Consider the following 27,509-nt stretch of genomic DNA (forward strand, 5'->3'; position numbering starts at 1 on the left):
TGGAAAAACAATTCAGATATGAAAGATTTAGAAAAATTATTAGTTTGACGTATAAATCAATTAACAAAATATTTGCTATTGTAAAAATTTTATATTTTAATTTTAGTTTTATTATTTAAAAGAAAATAAATTCTTTTGATTTATTAAAAGATGAACCAACTTTAGATAGTAAAGTTTTATGCATAATATACATATACCAGTGTTCTCAGTACTTACTTAATTGATATTATTATTAATAAATTATATTTAAAAAAAAAACTTTAGATTTGACATAGCCAACGAAATATTTTAATTTAATATATATATAGTAATATTTGATGATAATTTAAAAGATTTCAATTAGAGAAATAAGGAAAAAAATATATATAGAGAGAAAAATTCTCGAAATTTTTTCTTTATTTCTATTATTTGATAAGATAATTAAGTTTTTTAAAATTTTTTAGTTGTTTACTTTTTTAATTTATTTTTTCAAAAATTTAATTTAAATATTTGATAGTAATTCAAAATTTTTATTTAGGAAAAAGATAAAGAAAAGAAAAATATTTATATTCCTTTTCTGAAAATTTTTGAAATTTTTTCTTTATTAGATTATAGATTCCATCCAATTTTTTTTAGAATACGTGGACGCATTATGATTTATTATAAGAAGTTAAAATAGAAATGGATAGTTTGAACCGGCTAATTTCATTTCATATGTCAAATTCTCGCTAAATCTGTTCGGTAGGACAGTCTAGTCCTTGATAATAAAATGTATTTGCGATTTGGCAAAGGCTTTTTTTATTTTGATTTTTTCAAAATTAAATAAAATGTTATTTATAGGACGGAAAAGGGAAAAGACGACATGCAAGTTCTATAAGATGGTGTTGAGACTAACAATGCTAGCTATCGAGTTGCGAATGCTCGTTTAGATGTGTAATTATATAAGGTTGGCCAAAATTAGGAATGATCAACAAATAGCAGAAACCATGTTGGCAACTTTGCTGGAGACAGAGAAATTGATTTCATAATATTGGTTTTTATAAACTATGAAATTTAACTTAAGTGTTAGGTTTATATAACGACATTCACGTATAAATCACTATAATTCTAAATGGATTGATAAATATTATGTGATGTATTCATTGTAAATGAATTGTCAAGTTAAAAAAAAAAAAAAAGACATAAGAAAGATATATGTTAAAGAGATATGTGTTTCTAATTAATTAAAAAAATATGTATTTATTGAATAGAAAAATTAAGTTAAAAAGAAGGAAACATCTTGACAATGAAGATAATTTTCCATAATTTAAAAAACAAAATTTAAAATTAATAAAGTGTTAAATGATTTATATTTATTTACTATAAATGCTTCATTCCAAATAATTAAATTTAATTTATCTTCAATAATTTATATTTATTATCTAAAAATATTTCACTATGTTAAAATTCACATTGCAATTTCAATAAAGTAAGTATGCTTATTTTATTATCATCAGTTACACTATTTTTGATTTAATTAAAAAATTATTAATTATATAAATTAACCAGTCAAGAAATTAATTATAAATTTAATTTTATTGGAAAATATTTTTTTATTATATTTATATTTTGCTAAAAATAAATATTTTTATTTAACAGAATATAGAAATTTGTATATTTTTATATATATTTCTTTTGTTTGGTTAATTATACAAACCCATATATGGGCACATATCGAAGACGCTCTCTTTTAGAATTTGCGCTCTCTCTGTCTCTCTCTTTACGCTTCACATAAAATGTGCAACTCACAAAAGGCAAGTAACGGTAAAGGCTCTCAACGGTCACATAGAAATTCAAATTTGAACGTCTTCCGACCCAAGTACTACACAGTACAAGCGAAAACGCAAGAAGACCAAAGATTTGCTCTCTTTCCCCTTATTCCAACCCTAAACTAATTCTTGCTGCAAGAAAGTTCCTATTTTAACTGTTTCTAAACATTTTTCCCATTTCCCAAACGCTCCCCAAAGCCCTGATCTTTATGGAGAATAGCCAATTCACCAATTTCTACCAAGAACCAGAAACTCATTTCCCAACTTGCTCCGTTTCTAGGGTTTTTGAATGGGAGAAAGATGTAAAGCTGGACCCAGAAAGCAAAGATTCTTCAAGGGATGGAGATTGGGATTCTTTGGTTGATTCTATGGTTTGTGACTCCAACTCAAGACTAATCCCGTCTGGGTTTTGTAGATCCAATTGCACAGGTTAATACTTTCGGTTCTATATCATGCTACTTATGCTGCAAGTTTTGCCTTTTCTGATTGACGAGGAAATTATAGCTGAGGAAAGAAATTAGACACTCAAAAATCTTATGTTATCTACTTTTTGATTAGTTAAATACGTCAATAGTATATGAATAGCCGTTCTATTTTTGGATTTTAATGTGAAATTTAGGGTAACAGCTTACCAATTATGTGTAAGATTCTGTTAATTTTGGTGTTTTAGTATTCTTTTCCCGAAATACAATGGTTGCTAAAATCATTAAGTGATTTCTTGAACCAGATGATATTGTGATGTTTGTAAATGCTGGAGGCGAAGTGAATGAAGCTGATTCAACTGTAAAATTTATTGGTGACACCAATTTTGAAGGAGGAAATGTTTTAAGAACCAACGAGCTTATAAATGAGGCTGGAGATTACCCACTCATTTATCAATCTGCGAGATTGGGTAACTTTTGCTATCGGTTCGACAACCTTCCTTCTGGAGGCTATTTTGTTGATCTTCATTTTGCAGAGATTATAAACACAAATGGGCCTAAAGGGATGAGAGTGTTTAATGTATTCATACAGGAAGACAAGGCAAGTTAATTAAGCAAAAGACAGTTTATAGGTTGCTTTTTTTTTTTTTTTTTTTTTTTTTTTTTTTTTTTGGGGGGGGGGGGGGGGGTTATATATGAAATATATGCTTAAAGATTTTCGTTATTTTGGGGAACTTGGCAGGTCTTGTCAGAATTTGATATCTTTTCTGTTGTTGGAGCCAATAAGCCATTGCAGTTAGTTGACTCAAGGGTCTCAGTGAAGGAGGACGGAATATTAGTGATAAGATTTGAACAAATTATTGGAAGCCCAGTTGTATGCGGAATTTGCATAAGGAAAGCACCAAAATTTTCAGGTAATATAGTTAGTCTTATGTGTTTATGTTCATCCATTAGGGACCAAGAATGTTAGAGCAGATTAAAGAAAATTTTTAATTTTTCTTGCTTGTGAATGATTGCAGTTCCTCAAAAGTCACAAGAATATCTAAAATGCAACAACTGCGCTGCTGAAATAGAAGTTTCTTCAGATCAGGTTAGATGCATGTCATATGAAAAGATTTCAGCTTTGAAGCATTTGACCTGTTGCTTATTTGACCTTGCATTTCTCGAGTTGCAGAAGAAACTCATGCGAACAAAAGCTACAGAGAAATATGAAAAGAAAATACAAGAACTCATTAATGAGTGTGAGCGTAAGACAAATGAATGCCACGAGGCTTGGATGTCATTGACTGCTGCAAATGAACAGCTGGAGAATGTCAGAATGGAACTTGATAACAAGACCTTTCAGACACGCTCTCTAGGTAATTCTGCTGATCGTAAAACTTTAACTTGCCAGTTTATTTTCTTGGATTTTTTTTTTTTTTTTTTTGCTTAATATAATTTATTGTATTGGTTGTGAACACACTTTGACTTCAAATAATCTGATGTGTACGTTCTAAATTTTAACAGTATCTAATGGGAGAGAACTCAGAACTCTCGAGTGATATTATCCTGATTCCTAAGCCACTTACTGAACCTTAACAGCACTAGCTAGAAAATGTGTATCATACTTGGACTAGATGAACGTTACTAATATTGATCATTTGTTTAATTGTTTAAGTCAGCCTCTTACTAGGATGACTTCCTGGGTTATCCTGAAGATAAACTAAAGTTTTTTGTTACATTTTAATCTCTTTTTATCAATTTCCCCTCTGGCAGATCAAACTGTGGGGAAACAATCTGAAAATCTGAGGAATATCACCAGCATGTATGAACGTGATAAAAAATACTGGGCAGGAGCGGTCAAGAATTTACAAGAAAGAATTAAGGTAAGTAATGACCTCTCTTTTATAAATGACGAGTCAAAATTTATCTTTATGTCCATTCTTTGTCTTTATTACTTGGGTTTTGATCATATATTTATTTTATGTCAGATAATGAAAGAAGAGCATGCTCAGCTTTCTCGCGAGGCACATGAATGTACTGATTCAATACCTGAGTTGAATAAAATGGTCACGGGAGTTCAGGCACTGGGTAAGTTTGAACCACGCCAATCATAGTTAATTGGTTGCACTGGTTTGTACTATCCTTTTGCATGGACTCATAGAATCACTCTGCAGTTGCACAGTGTGAGGATCTCAAGGCAAAGTATAGTGAAGAGCAAGCAAAGAGAAAGGAGCTGTACAACCAAATTCAGGAGGCTAAAGGCATGCCTTTTCTTCTTTATCTTTCCTAAGTGGTTCTAGACTTCATTATACGGGGAATTGACTTGAAAGGAACTATTCTTTCTGTCAAATATCAGGAAATATTAGGGTATTCTGCCGGTGTCGCCCATTAAGTGAGAAGGAGATATCAACTGGACATGCAACAGTTGTTGACTTTGATGCAGCAAAGGATGGAGATCTGGGGATTCTAACAGGTGGCTCCTCCAGAAAGACTTTTAAATTTGATCGGGTTTACACGCCAAGGGATAATCAAGGTATTCATGGAGCATTTACATTTGGTTGCTGCACTGTTAGCATCTACCATGTGAATATTGAACCTGTCTTTATTTCTATAGTTGATGTGTTTGCGGATGCTTCGCCAATGGTGATCTCAGTGCTAGATGGGTACAACGTTTGTATTTTCGCATATGGTCAAACGGGGACAGGAAAGACATTTACAATGGAGGGCACTCAGCAAAACAGGGGGGTCAATTATAGGACTCTTGAGCAATTATTTAAAATTGCGAAGGAAAGGAGTGAAACTTTTACATATAGTTTATCTGTTAGTGTGCTTGAAGTCTATAATGAGCAAATCAGGGACTTGTTGGCTACAACTCCAACATCAAAGAAGTAAGTACAGTTACTTCTGTACAGTAACAACTCATTGCTGAACTTAACACCATAAAGTCAGTGGCTGAAAGGTCACTGTGCTGGGAAAAATTGCATGAAAAGACAAAGAAAACTGAATTCTTCCTTTTTTTTTTTTTTTTTTTTGCATTGCAAGGTTGGAGATAAAACAATCTTCTGAAGGGTCTCATCATGTTCCAGGGATAGTAGAAGCTAAAGTTGATAACTTAAGGGAAGTCTGGGATGTGCTGCAGGTTGGAAGCAATGCTAGAGCTGTAGGATCCAATAATGTCAATGAGCATAGCAGCCGGTCTCACTGGTATCAAGCTCTGTTATTTTCCTTCCCTTTTCTTGATCATGAGAAGCTTCTTTCTCGTTAATGATTTACCACATAACACCTTGACTTTTCGCATTTGAATCAGTATGCTATGTGTAATGGTAAAAGCAAAGAACTTGATGAATGGTGAATGCACCAAAAGCAAGCTTTGGCTTGTGGACCTGGCAGGCAGTGAGAGGCTGGCAAAAACTGATGCGCAAGGGGATCGACTAAAGGAAGCTCAGAATATCAACAGATCACTTTCTGCCCTTGGAGATGTTATATATGCTTTAGCAACTAAAAGTAGTCATATTCCATACAGGTTAACACTTATGGATTCACCTAGTGTTTATCCTTCCACCTCAATAATACTAATTTCTAATAATTTCTGCTATTTGGTTTCAGGAACTCTAAGCTGACACATTTACTTCAAGATTCATTAGGTGAATAACTCATGTTTTCAGCGTCCATAAATTTGGAGTCTAAGTTTTTGGCTTTGTATCCAAATCGATGTGGATTGCAAATTATTAAGCCTATACCATCTGATAAATTCATACTTGTGTTACAGGGGGTGACTCCAAAACTTTGATGTTTGTGCAAATTAGCCCTTCAGAGCAGGACTTGAGTGAGACTTTGAGTTCATTAAACTTTGCTACTAGAGTTCGAGGCGTTGAATTGGGGCCTGTGAGGAAGCAAATCGATACAACAGAGCTTCAGAAGATAAAAGTGATGGTGGGTTTGATATGATTGGTGCAACTTTTCAGTCTTCTTTTTTTTTTTTTTTTTTTTTTTTTTGCAATAAATATAGTTAAATTTCTTATGATTGAAATATCTGATTTATAGATTGTTGTTTTTCTTTTTGTCCTTTGAAGCTTGATAAAGCAAGGCAGGAATCTAAATCAAAAGATGAATCACTAAGAAAACTAGAAGAAAACTTGCAAATCCTGGAGAACAAGGCAAGAGGCAAAGACAATATTTACAAAAACCAGCAAGAGAAAATTAAAGAACTCGAAGGCCAACTTGAATTGAAGTCTACCTTGCATAGCCAGTCAGAGAAGCAAGTCTCACAACTTTCAGATAGATTAAAGGGGAGGGAAGATATTTGCAATGCTCTTCAGCAAAAGGTTGCTTTTGACTTGGTTTACTACTAATATAGTTTTGTTTGTACTTTATTTTCCTGGGATAACCTGAACTGACTGTCCGGTGAAGGTCAAGGAACTAGAGAACAAGCTTAGAGAGCGACAGCAGTCAGATTCTGCAGCTTTTCAACAGAAGGTTGGTCTCTCAAATACTGATAGCTTTGCTTTTTCCTCTATTTAATAAGCGGCCTCTATTTTGAAAAGAACACTGAAAAATTTTACTACATTTTCACTTCAAACAGGCTAAGGAACTTGAGAACAAGCTGAAAGAGCAAGTGCAAGAGTCTGATTTACATTCCCTCATGCTGCAAAATAAGGTCTGCAACTGATTTTCTTTTTTTTCTTTTTCAGTAGGATTTTCATTACGTTTTTCATCTACTTGTCTTTCCTCTTTTAGGTTAAGGAGCTTGAGAGAAAATTGACAGAGCAGGAAGAGAACTCAGAGGTGTTGTTACTTCAGCAAAAGGTCAAAATTCTTGTTCTCAGGATCATTTCATAATTTCTGTTGCATGTTTATTATTTCAGCTAGAATTTAAGTTTCTAATTATTATTAATCATTGGCCATCCAGATTAAGGAGCTAGAAGAGAAGCTGAGAGAGCAAGATAAGCAAATACAATACATGCAAGCTCATGATTTTCCTAGCACTATAAAGGCCACACCCCATGAAGCTAAAATCTGTGCAAGAGATGATGAATTCCTGAGTGACATTGAATCTCATATCCTAAGGAGTTCAAATTCAATTAACCGGCCTTTAAGTCATGGGTCTACATTGCCAAGAGGAAATGCCAATGATAACCTTTATGAAATAAGAAAGAAAAGACAATCCAGAAGTGCAGAAATAGAGAATAATATGATACATGACAACAGGGGCAGAAAATCTGATCCTCCCAAAATTGCAAGGGTTATGAGACCAACAGCAAAGCCAATCACAGCTGCTGCTCAAGGGCCTTTGACTCACAAGAGAGTTGTCAGAGATCAGCAGGGACAGGGAATTAGAGAGAGGGAGGCTAAGAAAAAGATTTGGTCTAGATAGTATTGCAGCATTAATCATCAATCAACACTGGTCTGTTGTTTTGTTCTTTCTTTTTTTTTTTTTTTTTCTCAATGTATTTTATCCTCTAAAATATAGTTCTTTGTTTTCGTAATGTGTATGGAAACTACATTTTAAAGTTAATAGAAATGAAACTATAACTTTTTTTCTTTTTTTTAAATTGTAAACTTAATGAAATCAGTTAATAAGAATAGGTTGTCCATGGTCATAACAATGGAAGAGGCCTTTTGTATCAATTAAAATTAACAAATTTAAGAAGTCTTCCAACATTTTCTGATACATATGATCTTGTAACAGGCAAGTGCAAGCTTACTCATGCCAACATTTAAGGATTCATAAGCTATATAGAAATTAAGATTTGTCTAAATCAAGTTGTGGGTCATCTAGAATTGGAAACCTAATTGGATCAAGGTCAAGTGGGCTCTGACAAGAGTTAGCATTTAGGCCTTGTGAGATGATTTTTTTTTTTTCTTTTTTTCATACAAAGCGAAGGAAAAATACACTGCACAGTAACATGATAAGAAATCCCACAAACATCAGGAAACAATCAGGTAGTTGAAAATTCACCTCGTGGGGGAACTTCACAAACTATTTATCTAAACCACCAGAGTTTTATTATGTTTTTTTGGGTTCTTTTATGTTTTGTGAGATTAAAAAGCAAAAAAGCAATACATGTGAAAAATATTTCGTGACGAATGGATTGATATTATTAATTATTACTTCCGGACAGCATAGACTAGAAATTTCCAAAAAGTTGGTGAAATATGATAAGTATCACTTCTAATATTTGGCTTTTGTGTACGGAAGAAATGCTTCGAGTCAAACATGCTGCTTACTGTTAATGGAAAAGGGATTACCCTAATCTTGCATAATTAGTAGGAAATTGTCAAGCTTGTCATCTCAAAATATTCCCTGGGACAGTCATTAGTGCTTAATGACTACTAAATATTGTTTTATTAGGCGACCGTCCTCATTTCACCCTAATTCGGTCTATAGAAAATGTCAAAAGGCTGTTCGATCTTTATGCATAGGGAAAATTCTCGTTGGGATCGCTTCTCCTTATAACATAACATTAACATTAACATTTAAAAAAAAATACATGATTTTCGGCCCTTTGTATGTAATAACTACCTCCACATAGGCCTAGGTTCATGTCAGGCCCATTGGGCCAGGGTTTTAAAATAATGTGAGCCGGGTTCTGAACTGGTCCTTTTAAGTCGGTTCTGGTTAGGCCGGTTAGGACCAACATTCTTTTTTACTTTACGACCGCTTGGATTTGACTGGCATTTGATAAGTTCAGACCCATTTTTAATCCAAACTAGCTGAAAATTTCCTTTTTTTTTTTTTTTTTTTTTTTTTTTTTTTTTTTTTTTTCTGAGCTTGGTTCAAGTGGGGAGTCAAAGACAAGGTTTCAAGACGGTCCAAGTTAAACCAGTGTTGGATCCGGTTTGGACCCAACTCGTGAAAAACCGCTGTATATCCACAAGTGGACCAAGGCTAATAACAAATTAATCTTTGCTTATATATGTTTGTTTTTTTTTTTTTTTTCATTCTCTTCATTTCATGCATTTGAAAATAACATTTAATTAAAATGTTTTCTTTTAGAAGCTAACTAAGAGACTATGAGTATTTAAATTCCAATTCGCTAAGAAATTAAGAATTCAAACCAATAATGAATTCTACAATCAAATCATTTGACCAATGGTTTAGTATAATGAATTTATTTATAAATTTTTGTTTTTTATATTTAACGAATCCTATCGAAGTTCATAGAGTTTATAAATGAATTCTAAACTTAATAAATTAAATACAAATTAAATCCAAAAATTAATACAAACATGAGAATTTATTTAGAAATTAAATTTTGAAATAAAATATAATAAGATGAATTAATTTTGCACCTAACATTCTATAAAAGTAACATATTTCCACAACTTAGAAACATAATTCTTTTACTTCCATAGAAGTTAAATGATCCCAATTGCTAAGAAAAAAGATAAAAACAAATTAGAATCGTAAGGTTAAATTAATATTTATGGAAAAAATAAAGGAATTATCATAACAATAGGATATATAACCAAAAACAAAAGAAAGGAATTATCTTTTTCCCAAAAAAGAAAGAGATCTTTTCATTTTCTAAAATAGGTTAAAAAAAAAGCAAATAAAAATAAAATTTAAGAAGAAAAGAAAAGAGCAGTAAAATCCAAAAAGAAGAAATGATGAGAAGGGTTGGTGGAAGGTGTGGGAGAGGTGTTTTGGTTTTTTGAATCGAAACACTTACTATAAGAATCCAAAAACGATGACAAGAAAGAAAAGCATTTTTCTCGTTTTAGGGTTTTATAATTTACTCTCTTCCATTTTTGTACACGTCACCATTAACCACTACACTACAAAAATCCCTTCTGTTTTCTGAAACAGAGATGAGATGCGTTTCGTTCCATTCCATTTCATTATGTGATGATGATGACATGTCTGATTAGTTATGATATACATTTATATTGTTTGTATTTTCCTCAGGCTTTTAGAAATACCAAATTTGTTCACACCTCCATAATTGATTGAGTGAAAGAAATCTGAAAATCCCCATTCTCCTATATGTATATATATCCTTTTTTCTTTTATTGCCAAATTAATATCAGCCGTCTGATGATGAACTAAGCAATCATCATGTTTGATTTTTGTGATGATGTATGTGAGAATGGGTCAGTCCTGTCCAATGACTATCTCTTTTTTAATCCATTCGATTCCCTATAATCTTTTGTTTTTTTATTTCAGAATTTCCTAAAATAGAAATGCCTCTCAAAATTCCAGTCACTCATAACTATGAAACATATATTCAATCTACTAACTTTCTTTTTATATAAAAAAACATATTGAAGATCAGATAAACTAAAATATCACTGTGAGCATTTGAACTTGTAAGAATACTAACCAGTTTGCATTCGATTATAAGTTATCAGCCTATTAATTGATTTAACGTTTTTTAAAATTTTAAAAATAACTTTTCCAAATCAAGGACAACAGAATTCAATCCAATTCGAAAGTTTGCAAGTTTTTAATTGAATTAGGAATAGAGTTAATAAACATATCAAATTAAAAAAAAAAAAAACCTAGACCATTCAATTGGTTGACTTTGCATAAAATTTGAGATTGTTCAAGCATAAAATAAGAATATCCCCAAATCTTGATTTTGTGGCTATATATTAGAGTGGAAGACACTATCCAAGTAGTTGCAAAGGTGGGGCCAGAGATTTGGGTAATAGGTAGGGCAGGTATAGGTTTATTGAGGATGTGAATTGCAATATATAGATTCTTCTTCTCAATAGGTCATGAGCTTCTTGCAGCTTATAAGTTGTAAAAAAAGACAGTTTATAATACAATGCACAAGTTAGCAGCTTCCAAACAAAAGTTTTTTCCTAGTGGAGTTGTCCCTTCACGTTAATCACGCAACTTCATGTCTTCTTCAGTTTCTTACAAAACCTGCCAATCTCTCTCTCTCTTTCTCTCCCCCCCCCCCCCCCCCCCTTCTTTGGGTAAAATTATTAAATATAGACGATCGAGGGTTGGTCTTATAATCTAGAAATTGAATAACAGTTTTTGAAAGTCTCTTTTCTTTACATAAAATGGACAAGAAATTAATTGCGAGATGAAAATGGGATAAAGAAATCGAAAGAGATATATAAATTATTGAGTTATACTTATAAATGATTGTCTAACTTTTAAATAAGAATTTGTTCGGTAAAACTAACTGTTTTGATAGCTATTAGCTGTTTGAACAGTATTTCATAAAATATTAAAAGATAAACGTTATATGAGTTAACTTTTTATAAAATGCTACATTCATCTCTAAAAGTTAATTCAAACTCTATGTTAATGAACACTATAAAAAATAATAATTAAAGCTATTTAAAAAATTATTTACAAATACGGTCTAATTACATATTTCTTTTTGGTTTCAAATGTTGTGGCTTTATGTGTTTAAAAGAAAGAGAGAGATTAGGTGGGAAAAAACAACTACAAAATGTTAAAAGATGTGGGGTTGTGGCTTGTGGGGGCTAACCTTTTTTGTAGGAAGTTGGTACCTATAGAATTAGAAATGCCTTTCTGTTAACATATGGAATGTTGAGCTAAAGGTCTAAATAGCATATGTATGTAGGTAGTGGATCAAAGGCAAAAAGGAGAAAAAGAAAAAGGAAATACTCTAGGTCATGAAAGAAATTAACATTTCTATACCAGCATAGATAATTAGCCATTTGTTGTGATATTAACTAGTAAAAGAAAACGATAAAAGGGTAAATAGATCGTTTTTATTCTAAATTTTAACTCTGATTTTTTTGTCTGATCGAAAATTTTAATAATTTACGATATTATATTATAAAGAATTTGTATTTATGTTAATGTTTTAAGAATAATAAAAGTAAAATTTAGTCAATTAAATTATGGAGAGGAGCTTTGTCATCCACATTGCAAGTGTATGCATATAGACAAATGATTGAAAACAAGATTGGCATGCATGAGATAAATATGATTAAGCCACATTAATTAACGTGTAAAGGAGTGAAGAATGAGAAGCTAACAATCTGTTGTTAGTATTATTATATATTATTCAAAGATAGTGGGGCCATTTTTCTTTTACACATACTAGTGAAAGCAGGGAATAAAGAAAGCAAAGGCAATCAAAAGAGTAAAAGAAAAGAAAAAAAAGCTTTTTCTTTCTCTCAATAGTCACAACCCAGAATCAAAATGGAATGCTCAGTAACAAGTAGCAATTAACAAAGACACAGAGAGAGAGAGGCTCACTCCCCAAGACCCCAAAAAGCTAAACAAAACATTTTTGATATACAAAAGAACGAACCCTAAGCTTTTAGATGCTCTCTCTCTCTCTCTCTCTCTCTCTTATACATTCAAATGTTGACAGTCTTTCATTCAATACACTTTCAAACCACCACTTTTTCAGACACCACCAAATCACCCCACACTGCAACTAATTATTACTAAGAGCCTTATGCACTCAGAGATAGAGATATTGATAGAGAGAGAGAGAGTGTGTATGTATTAGGGCTAAACTGTGCAGGGCTAGTTAAGGGTTACCCAGCTAGCTACTGATAATATTACAGATTGACATATATTGTCTGTTTGTTCAGTAGGTAAGGAGCCTGAGACTGAGTTCTATGAGAAAGAAAGACATAAAACAAAAAAAAACTTATACACACATTGACAGTGAGAGTTCTGGACAATGACTGTACATAAAACAAATCAAGGATATGCCATTAAGTTTCATTTAATAACAGTCCAAAAATCCCATCACAGATCCCAAAGTGATTCTGAAGATTGATGAGAGGATCAAACCCTTCAAGAATGCATTTCACTAGTAGTCCAGTGGTCGACCTTCTGCCTCATCAGTTTCGATATTCTTGATAACTCTCTTCTCTTTCAGAAATTTTTATGTGTAAAAAAAAAAAAAAGAAAAATCCTTGTGAAGAACAAAAGCTATCTCTATTACCATATCATCCAAATTTGAGTTTAGATATATTGCATGTATAGAGACAAAACGAATAATATCCTCTTCACTTCTTTCATTTTCATCTAAACAAGATATATATATAGCCTTTTTTTCCTACCATAAACTGCAATATATATATATGTGTGTGTATAGTCCTGCATCTTTATCGTAATATGTAAAAGATGCAATAGCAACAACAACTTATAGAAACATAAAGAACTAAACACTAGTTAATTGTTCAACGTCTTACTAAAAGAAAATACAAAAGCAAAAAAATACTCTCTTGTTCCTTTTTTTTTTTTTTTCCCTTTCCCCAACTTTTACAAGTTGATAATCTGCATCCAACAAAAGCAATTAACAAGAACAAACATACACCTAAAATTGGTTTAGATAATATTTTCATTTCTCTATAGTTTTTCCCCCTTTCTGTTAAAGGGTGTACCTTATGAGTCATGCTGATATGCTTCTTGATGATCATCTAGGGCAAACCATTATATTGATGCAAATCACTCCATCCTTGAACTCCATTCCAGTTGCTTGCTACACCTGCGTTTTGATCATTTCCATTGCTGTTACTGTTAGCTGGTGTAGTTGGATTGACTTGGCCATAAGAATTCCCAAAGAACCATTCGGTGGTTGTATCACCTAATCTTCTTGAATTTCCAGCAACATTTACTTCTGGTTTTGAAATTTCAAGATTTTGAAACAAAATGGGTTGAGGCTTTTGCACTTGGTTTTCAATAGGAACCGAAGAAACACTATTATTATCTTTCTGGTCTTCTCCTCCAAAAAGCATAGCCAATCGTTGTTGCTGCAATTTCCAGTGCAAATCTTGATTTATAGAACTCAAAGACTCAATTGATGATGCAAGGTTAGTATGAACATTCATCGAACCGCCATTTCCGCCACCAACACCGCCACCGCCCATTTCTTGAATTGCACCGGTAAAGCCACTTGAAATCGGATAGTTAAGCCCCATCAAAGTACCAGAAGAGCTTCCAGATGGGTCCAGACTGAAACAAGGACTAGTAACACTACCAGCAGTTGCAGAACTAGCAGAAATATCACCAAAAGGAGAGAATTGATTGTATAAACCACTAGGTGAAGGGTTTAATCTAGGGAAAGATAACCCACCAAGATTAAAATCCATGGCTGGAGAAAGTCCATGAAAGAACTTAAATCCACCGATCTCCGATGACCCACTAGAGTCTTTTGAATCACATGATAATCTTGAAGATGACTTCATTTTCTTGTTTTTCCGGCAACCACCGCCTATAGGAACGTTGCGTAAAGCTCCTCCTTTAGTCCAGTATCTTCTACAAGTCTTGCAAAAATGTCTAGGTTGTGTTAGACTGTAATTATTATAGTAACAGAATTTTGTGTTTGGTGAGTCACATCTTGGACACTTCAAAGCTTGCTCTTGCGGTCTTGATGCTGCTGTTTTCCGGTTACCGGAGTTTTGATTTTCTTCTTTGTTAGCTTGCTTTCCTTGAAGACTGTTAGGGGACATCATGGAGCGATGAAAGAAAGAAAGAAAGTGTGGAACGGTTATGGGGTGGTTCAGTTTCTTTTTGCAGAGGCAAAGATAGAAAATTGAATGGTTTCATGCATGGATTGGAGAGGATGGTGATGGGGTCTTGTGATATTCATCAAGAGAGAGAGGGGGTATTTTGGGGAAGAAATGGAAAAATTATGTATTTATTTATGTATATAAGAAAAACTGGGTTTGAAAGAGATTAGATCTGGTAGAATAAATAAAGAGAGCTGATCTCATCTCACTTATATGTATATATATACATGTAGACAACTACACAAATTGAAACGAATAGGAATTGATGTGCCACAAGGTGAACACATGAAATCCGAGGCTTGAAAGGGAAATGAGGAATTTACTGTTTTTTTTTTTTATTTTATTAAATTCAATTCCACGGTTTCTGTATTTATAGACAAAATAATACATGTATCTATATCCGGATAAAACACTTAAATCTTTCTATATTTAAGAAATAAATATGACATTTTTAATTTATACTTTCGTCTCACTGTTAAATCCTTCTATCTAAAAATGAGCTATTTACCGTTAGTTATATACATATTTTTTGAACGGAAATAGCTTACTTTTGGTCAAAGAGATTTGATAATGGTATAAAATATAAATTAAGTACGTCATAGTTATTTCTCAAATGTAAATAGATTTAAGTGTTTAATATAAGTTTAATCTCTTTTCAGATTTGTAAGTTATTTTCTCTGCAAATGTTTTGTTTTACGTATAATTTTTTTGAAGGTTTTATAAACCCTTCACCCTTATTTGGTGAGATATAAAATTATTTAATTAATTGGACAATGATTAAAATTAAAATTCATTTGTAAGGTAGATTTTAGGATGTCCTAATAAAGGTTTCAAAATATTTCACCGTAGAAATTTCTTTTAAGACCCACCGTTGATTTCGTGGTATAATGATTTTTATATCTCTATTACTAAAGCTAGATAAATTTAATAAGTAAAATTGATTTGAATAGAAAGAATTCAAATCTTTTAAGTAAGAGGCTGAATTTTCGATCATTGTGCATGCGAAAAATCTCTATTCATAAAAGTGAACCTAACATAAGCGAAACTCAATTAGACTTTTGTTTTTTTATATCATTGTGCTTATAATTTCTAGAGCTTAGCTCTCCCTCGTTGCCAAAAAAGTTTAGCTAACATGGCATTAAACCATTCCGGTTTCGATATCTGGCTAATTTAAGTCAATCACATAATATTTTATGGTGCTGTTGGAATGGAAGATTTGGGAGGTTAAAAATCTTTTCATATAGAATACAGTTTTCAAAAATATAAAAAGATTCATATATTTTTTTATCGTGTAACTTAGAGAATTATTTAAATATATTTTTATTTTTCACGAATAAAAAATTAAAAAACAATAACAATTTAAAAATAGTTGAAATTGTTTTTTTTTTTTTTTGAGAAATGAGGAGGTGTTGCTTTACTTTGTTGTTGTATAAACCTCTTTTGAAATTATATTCTTACTTTTACAAAACTTACAGTGACTTATTACTGTCCCGATCTCCTAAAATACTAAAAATATTATCTGTAATAGATTGCTACAATTGTCTCTTTTCTACCTGTTTGTCTGTAGAATCAATTAAAAGTGAGAGAAAATTACTGTTTTAAAGGGAAAAAAAAAAGTGAAAGAAGAGAGAAAAACAAAAACAATTGTTAAAAATAAAAAATAATTTGGTATCTAACGCGTCATCCATATCAATTTTTCAATGAGATTTTATGAAGAACATTCTTCTAAAAGTGTTTATACTGTTACATAGATTGGTAATGAGTGATGCCAAAAATTAGACAAACTTAACATAAACACACAATCATTAAACTGAAGACCTTAAAAGAAAAAGAGATCACAAAACAAGTTATAAAGAAGTCAAATGGTTGTTTATACAGAAGCAGCAGAAGCTAGCGATGAACTATCTAAATCTAATATGATTAGTTAAAGTGTTGAAATGGTTGGATGTGATGTGATAGAATATTGAAAGAGCAGCAGCCATGGCAGAATTAGTAGGCTGCACAGAGCATTAGGGCTGAATCAGTAAGGTTCTGCAAGTCATGGCAGTGCTTGTCTATTCCTTCCCATGTAATGTCTCTTTTAAATACAAAGCTCACATGTTTCAAAGGTAACTTCATCTTTCATTATCTCTGTATGATAGCTACTTGGCTAGCTATCCAGTACTATATATATATATATATATAGTATCTAACAATTATCCATATTAACTGAATGTTTTTATTATATTATAGCCCTGACTTTTACATCATTTAACTGATCGAAGGAGATTTTTTTTTTTTTTTTTTTTTAAATTGAAAAGTGATTGGTTCTTTTTGAATTTTGATGTACAACCCAATGATATAAAATACAAAAATTTGACTGTTACAAAGTGATTTTATATAACAATGATTTTGTCAGCTATTGATCTTTTTAAAACATTTATAATAAAATCATTCTTAAAAAAAATGATCTTATAACAACGTCTTGCCAAAATTACGGTGGAAGACGTAAAAGACTCGAGACTAACCAAACTATATTCTACTAACTTCTTAATATAAATTTCCAACGAATAAAATACTCAATTTTATATATTTTCTCAGTTCTTTTTGTAAGTATCACTTTAAAAATTTTTCTTTTCCGCCCCTTAATTGTCATTTGAGAAAATTAGTGAAGTAGTAATGATTTTTTTCTTCAATTTTATTCTGAAAAAGTTAATTAGCATCTCCATTGCATAAGAAATAATTATTTAGAAAATCTATAAAACGATAACTTAGTTAATTATAATTCTCTTTTCCCCTAGATTAGTTAATCATATCATTTTCTTAGTTCTTAAACAATTACTTACTTTCTAATGACGCTCAAAAAGATAAAGGAAATCTACATGAATTCCAATAATAATAATAATAAAATTTTATTGTTTTCAATAATAATTACCAAAGAGAAATTGGTTACTTAATCTCATTGTATATGACCATCCATATAGGAAACTAATGAATTATTATTATTATTATTTACTATTTAGGACTTTTTGGCTTTTTTGTTTCCATTGAATGTCAACGATACCTTCATTTGTTATCCTATTATCTTTATTAAATTTACATAGTGTATATAATCAAAATATAGTCTTTTGGTTGCTTTTTTTTCTTAATATAATCTTTAATTTTGAATTAAAGAAAAAGCATAGACTGCTAATATCAAAATAATTTCAGTAAAAACAAAATATATATTGCTTAGGTACACAATCTAATAGTAACAATTTAAAGAGATAGACTGTATAAATCGTACAACCACTTGCATAGAGACAAAATTAACTAGTCCTAGACCAGATGATATGGTGTATACCTTTACTCAGGGTTGCCTGTCCTTGTAAAGTGGGACCTAATATACAGGAACTGTGTCTTGTACTTGTGTGTATATGTATGTACAACAATTTTAACTTTGCCCTATGAAATTAGGGCAGCACCTATGAATTATGACCACGTATACATACATAATACAAAGGTAATTAACTATTTTAATCCTTCAAATTTAATCATAATTATAACTTATTCCTGTTAGTCATTGTATTTACAAAGTGTCATTTTAGAGATTAAGTAACCTATAATATATAGCTATTAAAATTTTTAGTTAAAAATTTTTGAAATAATATATTTTAATTGGCCTCCAAAATTATTTTTTTCACCTTTCTAATTACTTGAGGTGGTCTGCCCTGTTTGATTCTTCCCATCTAATGTAGTGATACTATTTGGTCTCTTATATATAGTATTGAGTTATATATTATTTAGTTCATCACTTAAAAGTGAATTGTTTTAGGTTGATGGATAAATTATTTAATAGAGTTTTTTTTTTTTTTTTGAAAATAATAGAGTTAAATTTTTAAGGACAAATCAATGTTTTTACCAAATAAATCCTTCAGATTTAATATAGTGATACTAGAAAAATACTTGTTTACACCCAGCATATGAGTGGTCCAATATAACAAGCTAATCAAAAAATGATTTTTAAAAAAAATATTACTATTTTTTTCTTAATGTATGGTTAGAAATACTTTATTTCAACTAAAAGATTTTGTAATTAATTTGGTATATAAATGGGTCATACAACGAGTTTATGAAAGTCTTTTTGATGATATTACTTAGTCTCTCATTTGGTATTGAGTTACTGATTAGTCTCTCATTTAAATGTAAAAATAATATTGTTTTAGATAAATGATTAAATAGTTTAATAGAGTTAAATTTTAGAGATCAATCCAGAATTTAGTCTTTTTGGTTTTTAATCATTCTTGAATTCTTGTGCTACTCTAGAATAATTATAGAAATTATATTTACTATTTTCTTTGATCGAGCAGAGAGTATCAATACCCAAATTAACAACTAATTAGTTAAGGCTAATGAGTTCCCACTCTATCTGCGTGGACAAATAACAAAAAGGATGACTATACCACTTACATAAAAACCTGTATTCACCAGCAAAACTTCATTAGACAAAGCATCTGCAGTTGAATTAACCTCTTTTGTACACTCATTCCATCTTGCAGAAATCAGATTACTACATCTCCAACTATAAGAATAAGAATAAGAATAAGAGAGTCCAATCACTGGGTTGTTACGTACATCTGATGAAGACTTTGCAAAGGAAAGTGCTGATGATCATCAAAATTATTAAATGACAGTCGCGTGAAATTATCGAGTTTACATTTTAATTTAGGACAAAAACTTAAAATCTTTTAATTCAAAATATATCATTTAATAAACGGGTTTATCACAAAAACATTGTGATTTGAAGAACTATTTCATTCTAATTTTAAATAGTTTCCAAATGTAATGTGAGTACTCGTGGAAGTTAAAATTTTGCACTTAAACCGCCAGTTCAACTGCGTTTCAGTATAAAAGATTTTAGAAACAAATGTTACCAACAATTTAGAAAAAAAAGAAAAAGAAAAATCTTTACACTTTGCATCATAACAGAAAAAGCGAAATTAGGAAAAGGATGATGAAACTTTTTTTTTTTTAATCACTGAGATCTCTGGGTCCGGTGTCGTTTAATGGTTAACATAACTGACTATTTTCCATTCGCTTCGAGAAGTAGTGGACTCAGGCCTACAACTTCGGGTTTATTTGGAATATTAGTTGCTTTACTAACTTTTGCTATGGCAGTAGTTGTTAGTTTTTAAATTATTTGGTAGATGGTTTATACAGTGGTTTAAAATTAAAAGTGTTCGGTCAAAATAACTATTTAATTAGATATTTTAACTTAAGATAAAAAAAATGACATTAGTTATTTAATTAGTTGAATTCCGAGGAAAAAAAAAACAAATGGGTATGATTATCAAAAAAATTTAATTAGAACCTAAACACTAAACAAAACATTAGAATCTTCAATTCATAAAAAGCTCATTGAAACTATAGAAGCTATTATAAAAATTATATTACTAAACACAACAAGTAATAAAGATGAAATTTTTACTGTTGCCGAACAGAGCCTTTGTGGATACCTTAACTCTCTCAAATGCTCTTTGCCATTGAACTATCTCTTGGATTATGGGCGATGAAACTTTAGAAACATTAAATTTGGGATAATCTGGGAATACAATAAAAGAAAAGCAAAATGATAGCAGTAGAACCGCCCAAAGACGTTGAGGAAGGGCAAATGTAAACAGTAGCATAAACGTGGAGAAGCCGCAAATATTACTATTTCTGGGCAAACCAACTAATTCCAGACGGACATAAAACTATATCTGAGTTATACACACAAACTAACACGTGAGAGATCTAGACTAGAGTATAGAGCTGGCTGGATTCCCGTGACACCAAACCTAAACCCAAACTTGCTATCTGTGTATAGAACTAACGTAACGCTGCATGTGCATCATCTCACGGGCCTTCCTCTACGTCTCATTTGACTTGCTCCTTCACCATTTTCTACATCTTTCTTTTGCATGCTATTCTTTTCATCATCACTAATGTATTATTCCTAACTTTGTTTCTTTTACGCTCGGTTTGGAATCATTTTCAGCTTAAAACCCTTTCAATAGTAATGACTTTAAATTTCAAACTCTTGACTTTTATAAATAAAATTCGTATTTCTTCTCTTAATCTGTCCGTCAATTTCTAATCAATTACTGAAATGTTAAAATGAACATAGAAATCATTTTTTCAGTGTCGCAATTCTTTCTTTCCTATGGGAAAAACTTTGAATAGTTACTGGTAATCAATCTTTAAAATTCATTTGAAAATGCAATCCATTTTCCTTATTTGTCCATTTTCTAATTCATTACTAAAACCTTAAAATGACTTGGAAATCATTTTTTCATTGTTCCAATTCTTTCTTTTTATTTTTAATTTTTTTAAGCTATATGGGGAGGAAACGATGAGAGGCATTAATTGCAATTAATCCTTAATGGTTGAACTTATTCAATAGGAGACAAACATTGAATAAGGAGCATGCGTGTTCCAAATTTGGGCAAGTACAAGCAAAGCCTATATTGAGACCGGCCCTTTTTGAAAAGGTCCGGAGCCTTTTTGGGCATACATTATCTTGACTTGATTTATACAACATTATGATAAAATCATGAATTTCATATTTTAAAAATTGTGTGTTTGTTTTTTAAGTGAATGTTTAAGATGATTAAAAAAAATTTAAAATTTAAGAATTCAAATTTTACAATGTCTTGCTCTTATAAGAATTTTAAATGATATTATATAATTTAAGTGTTAACGAAATCATATATTTTCTATAAAAATTTTAAAATTTTAAAATTAAAAATTTAGAATATTTTGTTTTGGATGGAAGAATTAAGTGTTAACGAAATCATATATAAGTTAAGGATTTCATTATCATCATTCATATACACTATTTATCAAATAATTTAAATTTTTTCGACTATCGATCAAGATTCAGTATTTATAAATAACAAATTATTCTGAAAAGAGAAATAATTTTCTGCAATCAATTATACCATATATTTATGGATGGAAATAATAATGTATTTATAATGAATTTCTTTTGTCAGAAGTAAAATTATATATAATGTTAGGACAAAAAGTATAAAGAGTTAAAGACAGAATATAAATTTATTATATACATATATATATTCACGCACCCCAATCACCTAAGGTTCGTCAAATGATATATCGCTATCACCACTTTAAGAAATGAAAATTTTAATATCAATAATAAATGCTTAAAAAATTAATTTCTCCTGAAAAAATGGAAAGGATATTGTAGTAAATAACATATAATCAATGCAGCTGCTGTGGTTGCCTTGCCTCCAGTGGCAGTGCAAGTCTCGCCCAAAACAAACTTCCCCATATCGTCACCTATGAGCGTACGGTCCAGCGTGCCCTCCCCTCCCCTCTGCAGTCCTGTACTAATAATTGTAGTTGCCAGGCAAGAAGGGTGATTTGGTCATTTCCTGTGATAAATAGGTTCATGTCGTGAAGTCGCTCTCATGTACACGAGTTTCTAAAGTTTGACGTTTTGGGCTCTTCATTCCCATTTCATAGTGCTTTTTAAATTTATTGAAGAGTAAAATACACTTCACTTCCTACATTATATTTTAATTAACGCTTAAATTTTTCTATTTTCAAAAAATTATTATAATGTTATAAAATTTTATTTAAATTTATTATTTAATTTTTATGTAAAACAAGTTAATACTTTACCATCAATTAAATGCACTTTTTAAATAAAATGGACTTTGTTTATGGACGAAAATACTGAAATTTTAGACGAAAAACCTGTAATATTAAGTAAATATTAAAGAGATGACATATTGATTTTTTAAAAACAGAAAGATAAAAGTGTTAATTAGGATATAATTTAAAATTTTAAATATATTTTATCCTTTTATTTAAAGTATTTTATTTTCTAATATTACAAATTGTTGGATTTTCAAATGTTGAAAATTATTTTTTCCAAAATCTTACATCTAAATGTTAAGTTGAAAATGCCAAAAATAATTTGGATATTTAAAAATAAGCATATCAAATTTATTTTAGAATTTATTTTTTTAAAGAACATATTTAATATCTCAAAATAAAAATGTTTTCTTACATCTTGTTAAGATAAATTGCGATTGTATGTGGACAAAAAGGAGTTCAAGTGACTTCCTTTATTTAATTCCTTTTTAATGTATACAAGCTTTTAAACTTAACTATTTTTATAATTAAGATTAAAACTTTTATATTATATTATTTTATGTTTACTTTGGATTTTTTTTTTAAATCCATCATTGGCTAAGATTTATTTGTTTCAATTTTTCACATGATGTATTTACATCAAAGCTTATATAATGTCTTTATTTTCATGTATTTAATTGTTGTATTTTCGAAAAAAAATGTATAAAAATAAAAATAAAATATAGTATGAAGAAATTACAATTTTCTGTTTTCATTTCCTTGGTCTTTCTGTTTTGGGATAGAGCCCGTTGATATTTCAGTAGTGATGGGCCAATGGACCCACGAACCTCCTTGGCCATGTCAACAAGAACAATGTAGCCTTTTCCCAAACCTAACGACCTAAACATAAATACTCCAAACCCTTATTAGCGATGGAATCAAGGAGTTTGGTTGGGGATAAGTGGATTAGGAAAATGTAAATTCTTATAAAGAGCATAAAGTGGTCCTATTTAGTTTACATTATTAATTCTATTTTCCGATAAATAGGTTATTCATTTTTTTTTATACAAAAACAATAAATAAGTCGGGTAAATTATATCAATGGTCACTTAATTTTATATTCTTTTTTATTTAAGTCACATAAGTTTAATGTTATTTTTTAATTACTGAATTTTAATTTTTGTTTTAATAGGAGTTCACTTACCGGAATATGGTAATAGGAACAATAATATGACATTAAAAATTACATTTATCACAAAAATAAAATCATAATTACAAAGGAATATAAAAAGGAAAAGGAAATAATGCTACAGAATATAAATAATAGAATGAAAATTTATCTCTTATCTTTTTTAAACTTGTTTCGTGTAAATGAAATTATTTATTAAATAAATTAATCGGTAGATTTTAAATTAATGTGTTAAGAGAAAATATGAATTTTGTTAAAATAAAATATTGTATTTTTATTACATGTTAGTTTTTTTTTATAATGGCATTTCGGTGGGTGAACTTCTGTTGAAACAAACATTAAAATTTAGTAAATAAAAAATGACAAATTAAAGTTATGTAAAATGTAAAATTAAGGGATCTTTTAAGTTCTTTAGACATGGCTAGAGAAATTGCATTTTCCTAGTTAAATGCAATGAATTTATCAAATTAAATACACTTAATTTTACATTACAAATATTATTTTCTACTCGTCAAGAAGTTGATTTCTACAGTAAATAATTGTATTTCATATTAAAACGAACTATCTATCTTGATAGTTGATTTTACAAATTTAGTCTATTCTCAATTTTATTAGAACTATAATCTCAGAATCTATTTTGAATTTCACGTCTCATTTATTTAACAAATAAAAATTATAATTAAAAAGTATAAATTAATATAAATTGTGAGAATAAGAGTGCAAATGCAATTGATTCACCAAATTAAAAAGAAAAATAGAAAAAATACTACAACTACAAAATGGCATAAAGTCATCAAACTTTTTATTTCAATAAACAACCACATATATGAAAATGAATGGTCATTTTCAATGGGTAGGGTTTATTGTATTGGCAACATCAATCACAAATCGGTATCTAACATCAGCTTTCAACAACCGCTCTAAGGCGGTGTTCACATAATCAATTCCAATAACTTCAACATCTGCTCTTATGCCGTGTTCGGCTGCGAAATCAATCATTTCCTGCGTCTCTTTCATTCCTCCAATGCTGCTTCCACCAACTATCTTCCTCCCTATTATTAGACGGTTAATGGTTTAATCGCCATTTCAAAATCTTAAATGAAAGATAAAAGTGGAAGGGGAATAATAATCAGTTAATTACCCATTATCAGAGGAAATATTGGGAGCTCTAATGGCTTCTCTGGAGCACCAACCAAAACTATCTTTCCATGAGACTTCAATAGGCCAATCAAAGGCAAGAGAGGGTGCATTGCAGACACTGTATCAATAATTCCATCCATTGTTCCCGTTGCAGCCTATAGAAGCAAAATAGTTAACAATATTAAACATACCTTACTATAAAATGTTTTTTGAATAATTTAAATTTGCAATTTACTTCACCAGATTCAGTCTATAGGGGCATTTATAAATCAAAATAATAAAAGATAATTTATTTTGCTGAAACGGACTTATTTCTGATTGTTCATTTAGAAAACGAAAGAATAAAATGAATTTTTTTTTAAAAAAAAAATCAGTGTTTTCGAGTGAAACCATAAAAGGAGTCTGAATAAATATAATACTCTAAATTCAGCAATGCAATTTATTTAAATACCTTGATTTGATCTTGGTCACGGCTGACCAAAAATGAGTCAGCACCTAGACGGCCAATAGCTTCCTCTTTCTTGTTAGGTGAGGTGCTAATGACAGTCACTTTAACCCCCATAGCCTTACCAAACTTGACAGCCATGTGACCGAGCCCACCAAGCCCAACAAGACCGACATGCATACCGGGTTTGTCAAGCCCATAATATCTTAATGGACTGTACACCGTAATCCCAGCGCAAAGGAGAGGGGCAGCAGCATCGAGAGGCAAGCCATCTGGAATACGAACGATGAAGTGCTCGTCGGCGACCATTGAGTCAGAGTAGCCGCCGTAGGTGGTGGTTCCGTCATAATACTTGACGCCATATGTAAGTATCATTTGTGGACAGTAATTTTCAAGATTTTTTGTGCAGTTATCGCAGGAGCGACATGATCCTACCATGCATCCTACTCCCACCTTGTCTCCTACCTTGAATTTTTCTACCTGGCTTCCCACCTCTGTCACCACTCCCACAATCTCATGCCTGCATTTTTATAGTAAAGCTCAGTTCATCATTTAAAAATTAAAAAAATCGAAAAACCAATTTGGTAATACAATTTTCTCCAAGAACGCAATTAAAATAAATATAAATATTATATTAAAATTAACCAATTGGATTCAAATTCAAACAACAACAGCAACAAAACTAATTAACAAAAATGTAAATGTGAAAGAAGTACTTAATTACCCAGGGACAAGAGGGTAAGTAGAAGAACCCCATTCATTCTTGAGCATGTGAAGATCAGAGTGACACATCCCACAATATAGGACTTTAAAAGCCACATCTTTTTCCCCTGTTGCCCTGCATTGCATAGACACCAAAAACACAAATACAGTTACTTTTTATATGAACTATGTATATTGTATGATAATGGAGGGACAAAACCAATCAACCAGATCTATGGAATAAGTAAAGAACCTTCTAGAGAATTTGAAAGGAGAGAGATGGCCAGTCTGGTCTCTTGCTGCCCATCCAAAGGCTGGCTTAGGATGCTCTTCCTCTGGCGATTTGGCTGCCATTTTTTTTAATTATGGAAAATCGAAATGGCAATATATATATAAATAGCAAATGGGTTTAGAGAGAGTTGAGAGAAGAAAGGCTCCAGTGTAGTTTGGTGATGGATTTTAGTGTTTGTAGGCATGTATATATTATACACAGTGGGAAGGGAAGCAAGCGGCTAGGAAAATTGGAACTGGTAAGATTCTAGCCTGGCTAAAGTGATGACGTATTAGATTGGGTGAGCTTTCGTGTCGTGATTTGCATATTTGCGGACGAAACACAGAGAGAGAAAAGCGTGAACAATGGTCAATGTATTCGAAAATTTCGGCACATCCAATCCAAGACCATTTTTATTTTTATTTTTTAAAAAATGCTCATGTCGGGAGTTCACATCTTCTGCTCATTAATCTTCATGATTAAAATAACGATTAAACTCTTAGTAAATCCGCACGTAAGATTCTAAAACAACTAAAATTATTTTTATTTTTATTAAAAATGAAGTAAATTAATCATAATTCATATAATTAATTATATATAAATTAATTCTAAAATTAAATTAAACATTGATATTTATCTAGTTATAAATTATTTCAAAAACTAAAATCAATAAGATAGGTTCTAAATTTATCAAGTTATAAATAAAATTTTTTTATTTACAATTCCATCTTTAAATTGAAGTTGAGAATGATATGACTGCAAAATATCAACTCTAAAGTTTGAAAAATTCAGAGTATTTTAATATATCAGGACATTGTTAATATAAAGAAACCGTGTGAAAGCAATCCTGGCGCGTAATGTGGTTATGGCAAGTTCTTATTAATTCCCTAATTTGCCTTCGATTTCCTACTTGTTTTTCTTTATTTTGGGAAAAATTTCCTTTTTTAAATTGTGGTCCACTGCCTTGGACTCAAGTTAAAAATGCAAACATAAATTGACATGTCAACCTACACAAATTATGAAAAAAAAATACATCAAGTCATAGCCCAGTAATAAGTGCATTTATAACTTGACTATAAATTTCGATTCGAATCTTCTTTCTTAATACTTAAAATATATATAAATATGTGTGGCAGACAAAAGAAGAAAGCACACAGACAAAAAAAAAAAAAGAAAGCACACGTGTTGCACATGATTAAGTTGATAATGCAAACATAAATTGAAAAAAAGGCAGGTACGTGGCAAAATTGGGTACAGTCAGAAGAATTATCTGTTACAACGATTTTCACACCATAGATATTTTCTTGCTGGACTTATAATTACATCCTTTTTCCTTCTTAGAAGATTACTTTAATTTCATGGAAAATGTTTTTTCTTTTTCAAAGGAGAGAATCAATCAATTAACTATTTTTAAGTATAAGTGGACAAATGCTTAGAACTAGAAATCATGTGTTTGTGAAAAATACTTGTATGTACTCAATTTTATGTTTGGTAGTGGTCCATTCTT

The 27,509-nt window shown here is 30.7% G+C and overlaps 3 protein-coding genes across 3 annotated transcripts; 1 reads left to right on the forward strand and 2 right to left on the reverse strand.

Moving 5' to 3' along the window:
• Positions 1 to 1,703: 1,703 nt before the first annotated feature.
• On the forward strand, positions 1,704 to 7,743 carry LOC105641715 (Di-glucose binding protein with Kinesin motor domain-containing protein). The gene is made up of 19 exons (XM_012226314.4): positions 1,704 to 2,216; positions 2,515 to 2,810; positions 2,952 to 3,123; positions 3,229 to 3,299; positions 3,384 to 3,567; positions 3,965 to 4,074; positions 4,180 to 4,279; positions 4,366 to 4,452; positions 4,548 to 4,724; positions 4,806 to 5,079; positions 5,234 to 5,395; positions 5,499 to 5,714; positions 5,798 to 5,835; positions 5,961 to 6,124; positions 6,265 to 6,516; positions 6,602 to 6,667; positions 6,774 to 6,848; positions 6,929 to 6,997; positions 7,101 to 7,743. The coding sequence occupies exons 1-19, from the start codon at positions 1,997 to 1,999 to the stop codon at positions 7,563 to 7,565; spliced, it is 3,198 nt and encodes a 1,065-aa protein (XP_012081704.1). The 5' UTR covers positions 1,704 to 1,996; the 3' UTR covers positions 7,566 to 7,743.
• A 5,655-nt stretch (positions 7,744 to 13,398) lies between these two features.
• On the reverse strand, positions 13,399 to 14,884 carry LOC105641716 (dof zinc finger protein DOF5.7). The gene has a single exon (XM_012226315.4). It carries the CDS (start codon positions 14,597 to 14,599, stop codon positions 13,565 to 13,567), a length of 1,035 nt encoding a protein of 344 aa, XP_012081705.1. The 5' UTR covers positions 14,600 to 14,884; the 3' UTR covers positions 13,399 to 13,564.
• A 9,340-nt stretch (positions 14,885 to 24,224) lies between these two features.
• Positions 24,225 to 26,291, reverse strand: LOC105641717 (putative mannitol dehydrogenase). The gene is made up of 5 exons (XM_089719096.1): positions 25,985 to 26,291; positions 25,754 to 25,867; positions 25,036 to 25,549; positions 24,586 to 24,739; positions 24,225 to 24,496 (listed from the first exon to the last, which is right to left on the reverse strand). The coding sequence occupies exons 1-5, from the start codon at positions 26,083 to 26,085 to the stop codon at positions 24,291 to 24,293; spliced, it is 1,089 nt and encodes a 362-aa protein (XP_089575222.1). The 5' UTR covers positions 26,086 to 26,291; the 3' UTR covers positions 24,225 to 24,290.
• Positions 26,292 to 27,509: the final 1,218 nt, after the last annotated feature.

This window comes from Jatropha curcas, chromosome 3, assembly GCF_041381405.1.
Source record: "Jatropha curcas cultivar XTBG-Jc1 chromosome 3, XTBG_Jcur_1.0, whole genome shotgun sequence".
Classification (NCBI taxonomy): Eukaryota; Viridiplantae; Streptophyta; class Magnoliopsida; order Malpighiales; family Euphorbiaceae; genus Jatropha; species Jatropha curcas.